The sequence below is a fragment of the Centruroides sculpturatus genome, unplaced genomic scaffold, assembly GCF_000671375.1.
Source record: "Centruroides sculpturatus isolate CEXI.00-Female unplaced genomic scaffold, Cexi_2.0 scaffold111, whole genome shotgun sequence".
Lineage (NCBI taxonomy): Eukaryota > Metazoa > Arthropoda > Arachnida > Scorpiones > Buthidae > Centruroides > Centruroides sculpturatus.
Window position 1 is genome coordinate 699572 of NW_019384655.1, and position 8937 is coordinate 708508.

The 8937-nt window shown below is 30.5% G+C and overlaps 1 protein-coding gene across 1 annotated transcript in view; it reads left to right on the forward strand.

Moving 5' to 3' along the window:
* LOC111626434 (breast carcinoma-amplified sequence 3 homolog) overlaps positions 1-8937 on the forward strand; it is a 101619-nt gene that overhangs the window by 40251 nt on the left and 52431 nt on the right. The window contains exon 5 of the mRNA XM_023369803.1: positions 4373-4454. Coding sequence (XP_023225571.1) covers positions 4373-4454 — 82 coding nt within the window. The remainder of the gene's footprint in view (positions 1-4372; positions 4455-8937) is intronic.

An 8937-nucleotide genomic window follows, 5' to 3' on the forward strand; every position in this document is an offset into this window, starting at 1 on the left:
AGCGTATGAAGCTCGAGGATGCGAGATGAGCTTAAAAGTTCATTTCTTACACTCCCATATTGACTGTTTTCCCGAAAACTTGGGAGCCTACAATGGAGAACAGGGTGAAAGATTTCACCAGAATGTCCGTGATATCGAGAGACGTGAAAAGGAAAATGGGATGTCAATATGTTAGCTGACTACTGTTGGATGCTCAATCGAGAAACCAGAGAAGGAAATTGGAAACGAGTTTGGAGAAGCATCAAAAAGAAGAAGAAAAGGTTTCATAAGAAAAAAGAGTAGACCTAAAATTGTGTATAAATATCAGAAACAATTTGTTGATTAGTTGTAAGAAAATATTTATTACAATGAACTAAATATATTATAAGAGTTTTTATCAAAAATTTGTTTTTATTTTGCAAAAAACCTTTACGTGATGGGATGTAACGGAAGTTATTTTTAGAATCTGTGATCTTTAAAACATATAATTCAGCAAAAACATTCCATGCAGCTGGAAAAAAATTTTTTTTGCAGACCTGTGTTATTTTTTTGATTACTTCATCTCATGCATTTAAATTTTAAATCGACCGATTTTAGATTGCCGCGCGTACCCCTTCACGCAATTTCGCGTACCCCCAGGGGTACGCGTACCACTAATTGGGAACCACTGATTTAGAGCAAAGAGTACTTTATACAGGCTTTTTTTTTTTTTAGATAAAAGGTGAATTGGTAATCATTTGGCCCACCTTTATTCTTAGTAATTGTTGCAACTCTCTGATGTATGGAGTTGATTAATTTTTGGCAAAAATCAATTGATTTCACTAAATCTTGCAGTATAGTGATTGCATAAGATAATTTCCTGTACACACTTCTCTAACTGCAGTTACAAATAACTAAACCTTAAAAACTTTTAAAATGCAGTTTTTTATTTTATGAATAAAAAGACTGCATTTTAAATGTGTTTAAAGTTTATTTAATAATTTCCTGTTCTAATGCAATAGAATAAAGCAACAGAATACAGGTATCTCTTACCTAATGCTGTTTTGCTTAATGTATGAAATTAATTGCAGCAGTCCCTTTATATATGTGATAGAAGTTTTAATTAATGCAGCTTTACCAGCTGTCTTTATTTAACATAGATACCGTATTTGATTAATACAATTTTGATATACATGATAACACCGAGGGATTAATTAACTGCATTAATCAATGCATACCTGTAATCATTTTGAGCAGTATTTTATGAAAAACAAAGAAATTGCAAATCTTGCAATACTTATGGCCACCAATATACAGGGGCCAGGGTTGGTAGATTGGGGTTTGCTTTACCTAAAATGAAAACTTTTCAAGTCAAGTGGGAAAATATGGGGAAATTTTATATTCTCAAAGGGAAAATTATGGAATATATATTTTTTATTTTCTTAGTTGACTAGAAAAGGCCTTATTTTAGGTAAAGAAAATCCCAATGTGATAACCCTGACAGGAGCTCTCCTACTTATGAATGTTTAACTTATGAACTTTCAGATTTACAAACAATTTGATCATACATCCTAAAATTTAAATTTCTCATGGATTCTGAAGTTCTGTTAATGCTTGTGGAGTGGCATTGAAGTCAGTCTTTAGTCAGTAATAAATAAATAATGTGGGCTTATTTCTATTATGTATAATCATTTTTTGTTTTCATGCAAATTCTCAGTCTCTATTGCTGCTCATGAGGTGGCATCAAACTTGGTAATGTTGGAGTAATGGCATTTTTTGATATTGTTTGCAATTTTTATAAACTTTTGTGATTAGTGCTTCAAAAAGGCATCCAAAACATAATAGTAAATCTAACAGTGGATGTAAATGCAAGAAGTGTTGTCCTAGTAACATGGAAACTAAACTTGATGTTATAAAACTAAGTGCATTAAGTGAAAAAACCACATTTGAAATACCTGTTACTAAGCAATAGTGAATGGGTAAATGAATATAAAATATTCTATTAAGTATGCTGAAGTGAAGGATCAAACACTAACAGTACGAGATTATTCTGTGTACAATTGTACATTCTAGATTAGTTTTTGACTTATGACAAAACCTTGTGAACCTAACCTGTTCTTAAGTAGAGGAGCTCCTGTATATTTTTTTATAACTGAAAGTGTTGTGTTGAATATATATATTTTTAATAATATCTATTTCATTCAATGAATGAATGTAAATCTGGTTATTACTTTATAAGAAATAAAAGTTAATATAAATATAAAGTAATATGAATCTAAAAATGAATGGTTATATTTGAATCAGTTTTAATTTATATTATAAAATAGACTTATTGTATATATTTTTAATACTATAATTCCATACTTTAAATTGATTTATCATTCATAAGCTATTAATATAATGTCCAGGTCTTGTTTTAACACCCATGGGCTGTAAACTCAAAGCAAAGTACTGGTAATAAAGTTATTCACTTTCCTAAAATGTTGAATTTTTATACTTTACTACACTCCTTCATACACACAAATAACATATACTTCTTTTGCTATGTGGGTGCAGTCATCTTTGATCAGTTATAGCTACACAAAGGTAACATAAATGAAGTCTGCTACTATATACAGTATTATGCCAACACACACTCTACGAAAGAGCTACTTCAGAATGTATAAGGTGTTATGCAGGAAAGTACTCAACAGGTCTGGAATTGTTGTCTGCTGAATGCAGCATATTTTGCACATCTATATGTAATAATCATATGAATTATTGTGTTAGAATTATTTTATTTCACTTACACAAGTGCTCTTTAGATACCATTATAAATTATAGAAATAAAATAATCCTAACACAGATTAAAATAATAATAAATAATCATAAATTACTAAAATCATCACAAAAAATGTTTTTGGTTGCTGAGACACATTTATTTGCTATATGCTAACATTTTCAGCCTAATGTATAGGCCATTCTCAGGTGGCATATTTTTGGAACTTCAATTACAAACTTCCAAAATAGTATGCAATAAATATAGAATATTAGAATTTCAACTTTTAAATATTTGAATATAAATGTAACATCTTTTTCAAATAATTCCAACATAAATGTAACATAAAAATTAAAAATTCTAACCTAAAAATAACATAAAAATTAAATTTCAACATAAAAGTGAAATGAAATAAAATAAAAAATAAAACTGAAATTGCAAATTTTTAAATACAAAAGTATATCATAGTAAATGAGATAACTAAGAGTTTGTATAAAGAAGCTTTATAGTGTATCCAAACTAGAAAGAGTTGAAAACTGGTCCTCACTTTCAGGGGCAGCCCGAGGGCAGTGCAAACGGTGTGACCACACCAGGCACCGTCATAGGAGGAGTGCAGAAAATGCAATGATAGATCATCTATGCAAAAAAATAAAACCCAATCACCTTATTACTACCTAATCCTACCCACCAAAATAAATTCTATACAACAGTGAGCTGGGTTGTGTGCATTTTAAAGGTATACACATATAGCATGAAATTCACACTTAACGTTGTAGACTATTAACCTTTTCAAACAAATATTGTTTCCTTTTACTGTTATTGTTTCTCATCTATACTACTACTATGCTAATCTTTTGGAGGTCTGAGTTATTAATAATGTAAAAAATGTATGTTATCTTCAGTCTCTATGTACAGGTTAGTCTCTTTAGGGAGGATGCCACAATGAGGTCTCACACCACCTGAAAACCTTGCTAGGACCTCACCTGCTCACTTTTTATGTCTGACATTACTTTTAGTAACTGGTTGTAAATAACTAAAAACTAATCTGTCAGACATAAAAGTAAAATAAAGTAAAGGATATTTCATTAATAAATGAATAATAATCCTGTTTTTAGAGCTGAAAATAGGGAAAGAAATATTAATTTTCAAGATTTTTATTTTTACTAAAAAATCTTATTTGTACTTTTGTAATCAAAAGCATGAAAATATACTACTTTAATGTAATTAAATGATTATATTTTTTCACAAAAGGAGAAAATTTAGGATTTAAAAATAATAATATTTTTTTAATATTAAAATATTAGTCTGTAAAACTTGATATCATATTAATGTATGTACTTAAAATCTGCTTATTCAAAAGACTAAAGTTGTTTAAGTTATTTTTGAAATCTTTTTCAATTTTTCTTGAATCAGCTTTAGCCAAAACTTCTTTGAAATAAAATTTTTAACTTTTAATAAAACATAGAATAAAACAGTATCAAACAAATGTTTTTAAATTTGAATTATGCTATACATTATAATGATGTAGAGGTGCTATTTTAATATTCTAATACTTTAGTTTCCTGAATAAGCAGATCTGAAGTAGGTATGTTAAAAATATTAATTTTATTTTTAAATTTGAAAATATTAATTATTAATTTATTATTATATTTATAGGCAAATGGAGAAGCACAAGAAATACTGTCATTACGTCAGGGACCTGTAAAAACTCTGAGATTACTTCAAACTCCAGAAAACAGTAAATTAAATTTTAAATTTTGGGTTAAAGAGCACATACTATACTTACAATGTCAAATAATTGTAATTAATTACAAGTTACATTTCGGCTGGATCATGCTGGTATGGAGTACCAACAGATAACATGAAAAAGTGCCAGTATCAGTAGCCTGTACATAATACTAGCACTTGCTCAGTAAAAACAATAAAGTTTGTCTCCATATGTGCATACTGGCAGTAATTCTTTTTAGAGAAAGAACACTGATTACAGTAGACTGTCGATTTTCCGAATCAATTGGGGACTGGGGTTGTTCATATAACTGATATTTCGGATAACCGATTTATGTACGAAAAAATAGTTTAACGTATCCGATGTTGAAATTTTTCTCCGTTGCGTGTCGCTTCGCGTTGAATTTTCGACGATGTTAAGCCAAACAAAGACTATTGTATCGTTAAAAATAATTTTTTTATTTTGTACAAACAAAATAAATATATTGAAAAATATAAAAACAATAAAAAATTATACTTCAGATGTTAATTTAGTATCAAAAATGTGAAATATTTGAGTAGCCCAAGACATAGCCAAAGATTGAAGCTCCACAGCACTGGCGAAAATTTAAATTTGCCGACTGGAAATCTTTCAGATGATTGATGTTTCGGATGATTGACTTTTGGAAAATCGACGCTCTACTGTAATTATGAGTAAAAACTCTTTGTTGTATAATTGAATGCTTTTTTGAGTCATATTTAGTATTTGCTTTTTAAAACTATGAACTGTTTATACAGTTTATAGTATTTTAATATAGTCAAGGGTTCCATGGTAATTTAACAAATCTGTACATTTGCAAGAATTATAGAGATCATAATTAGAAAGCAATAAATAACAATATAAGGCCAAATGATTGTCAGATTATATCTGGCTATACTAATGTTACTAATTAAATGTCAAGTAATTTGACCTAGAGATGGTGTTAGGTGTCATCGCTTGATAAATTTAATAATTATAATTAAATTAATATTTAAAAAATTAATTTAGAAGGTTCTGGAAGAAAAGAATTGGACTCAAATTTACAACTCCTGCTTGCCATGCAGATGCGTTGCCAGTTACACTACCTGGACCTCTGTCTGGTCTCTGCTTCTGTGACCAGAGGGTCGGCACTTCTTTAGTGCCTTGCCAGGACTGACACCACTGTGTCTTCAGGATAGATACAGAAACCTTAATGGTCACAACTTTGGAATTTGCACAAGCGATTATGTGTGCGGGCAACCGGATTTGGGATGGAGGGGAGTTGAGAGATGGTGGACCAAAAGTGAATCACGCGGATACAAAGGTAACAACTAAAATAACTGATTAATTCAACTAAAAAGAATACATTTTCATATATCGAATAACGGTCGAGAGAGAGTGTTTACAATAAACTGCAAGTTGATATAAATATGTGAGAATACAGGGGCCGTTACTTAAGTGATTAGCAATACGCTCCCTATTGGAACTTATGGTCTACTCATATTGTCTAAGGATGGCCTTTTATAATGAGTGGTAAAAATGTGGAGTACAATCATAAAATCACCATCTCCAGTCAGGATTCCCGACACCAGATACAGTTTGATATCGTGCCCTATCGATATCGTGATATCGATAAAGGAAATCTTGAGGTATTATCAGAAAGTGACTGATTTTATTAAAAAGAAACATCCCGAAAAGGTTTGGCTGTATTGCTATCACCAGTAAACTTCTATATACAGATATATGTGACGATGTCCGTATAAACCATAGGAGGATCTACTTCTCTATATGAGTGGAGACTAATTAACTAGACCATTATAAAAACAACAAAAATTTTAATAATAAAAAGGAAAATTGATTACAAATAAAATAACTAAATATTTTATTTAGCTTAGAGAGCATTACAATATAATAATCCCTAATATGGGAGATAAGAGAGAGAGTTTACAAACAATATTATATTACCTCTGATAATATAACTTGACTTTTCCCAATTCTATTTGGTGGGAGGAAGTTCCAATCCCCAGAAGTACCATGCTGGGATAAAGTGATAGCTGATATATATACAGTGGTACCTCAGGATACGAACGCCCCAGCATACGAAATTTTCAGGATATGACATGAAATTCGAACATTACAAAAACTTTTAACATATAAGCGTTAAATTAGAAAATTTAATTAAATTTAATTAAATTAGTCTAATTTAACGCTTATATGTTAAAAGTTTTTGTAATAAACGATTAGCGTGCTGTCCATTATCAAATTATAGAAATTCGAACATATTTTTGCTCCATGATACGAACAAAAATTTACCATACGATGTTACATTAGTTCGCAGCGCCATTTTTTATTCATTTCTGTTCATTGGTCTCAGTCCGCGTGTTTGCTTCGTCGTGGAAGGATTTTGCTCGATAAAGGAAATCTTGAGGTATTATCAGAAAGTGACTGATTTTATTAAAAAGAAACATCCCGAAAAGGTTTGGCTGTATTGCTGCTCGGAGTAACGACATTTGCCTAAGTTATTTTAGAAACATTTTAAAAAGTAGGCAAAGCCAAACTTCTTTACCAAGCAACCTCTATCCACTGAAAGTGCTGGTGGAAGTGAAAGAAAAAAGCAAAAAGCAGTAAATAAAAATTAAAACAAAAAAATATAAAACAACACTAATTTTTTAAAATCTTNTTACATTTATTACCTTTAAAATACAATTCTAATAATAATGAAAATAACATAAGGTTATTTAATTTTAATGCGACAAATGTGCATGATTTTCTTTGCGCAACTTTGTTGTTTTTTGGTCAGCTTCAGTCTCAAGTCATCTTCGAGTACAAGTCGGTGACGATTCATGTTTGTCACGGCTGAAAATTCACTCTCACAGAAGTATGTTGTGCAAAATGGTAGTAAATATTTTATTGCCGCTTCACAATAATAATGATAATTGTACAATTAACACAAATTGTGTTAATTGTACAATTTTTGTTTCTTGCGTAAGAATTTCATTTAGATATCATCACAATGCATTTTTTGATGAAATTTCGAGAATATTTTTAGTTATAAATAAACGAATTTGCGCATTCGACATCATGTTGTAAATTGCCGAATTTTTGATGGTCCACCCATTATATAGGTCTGCAAGTAAAAAACTGCATAGGATTTTTATACATTTTCTTACAGATTTCAACTTGGAGGAAACGAAAAAAATACCAGAAAAATTCCATCTCGTCAATTTTTTTGTTACACTCAAGTTTTCGTTTGTATTTAGCGTAAAATTCCTAGTTAATTAACTTAAAATTTACTATTCTTTTTTATATTTAAAAAATAGCCTTAAAATGAAGACTTCTCACATTAATTCTATCAATTATAGCTGGACTTGGTAATAAATAAATAAAAATGGTAATTGTTGAAGAGAGTAGTGGTGGGGGAGATGAGTTATGTAGTTTTTGCGTTAGGAGGAAGGTTTTATGATCATATAGAAACGGGTTAAAAGTTGATAGTGAGTAATATTATTGGTGAGGTTGAGCATGTTTCAACATGTTATCTGGGATAGTAGGAATAAATATAAACAACCTGCTGTTGGATTAGATCGTGTTTCAACAAGCTAAATAAGTTCAGTATCTTGCTGGGCATCTAATGCCACACTCAGTTTATATCCAGCATTCGAACGCTGCTGTGCTTATATTTTTATTTCTGTAATATGGCTCGCAGAGGTTGTGTAATTTCTCCCGACAGCTTCTGTTATGTTTGTAGTGAATACACAGTGAAAAGTCAACAAAGAAACATAAGTGAGTTAGTGAAGAAAGTTTAATTTGCCTATTTCAAATTGAAACTTGGAGATCGAGACAAAGCAGAGTTCTGGAAACAATAGGAGAAAAGGAAAAAGAAGCATGGGACACTTTCAAGAATGTAGTGCATAAGTTTTTGGGAATACTAAGGACCCTGACTACAAAACCATTGTACAACGCATGCTGGCAGCAGCGTATGCAGCTCGAGGATGTGAGATGAGCTTAAAAGTTCATTTCTTACACTCCATATTGACTATTTTCCCGAAAACTTGGGAGCCTACAATGAAGAACAGGGTAAAAGATTTCACCAGGATGTCCATGATATTGAGAGATGTGAAAAGGAAAATGGGATGTCAATATGTTAGCTGACTACTGTTGGATGCTCAATCGAGAAACCAGAGAAGGAAATCGGAAACGAGTTTGGAGAAGCATCAAAAAGAAGTAAAGGTTTCATAAGAAAAAAGAGTAGACCTAAAATTGTGTATAAATATCAGAAACAATTTGTTGATTAGTTGTAAGAAAATATTTATTACAATGAACTAAATATATTATAAGAGTTTTTATCAAAAATTTGTTTTTATTTTGCAAAAAACCTTTACATGATGGGATGTAACGGAAGTTATTTTTAGAATCTGTGATCTTTAAAACATATAATTCAGCAAAAATATTCCATGCAGCTGGAAAAAATATATTTTTTTGCAGACCTGTGTTATTTTTT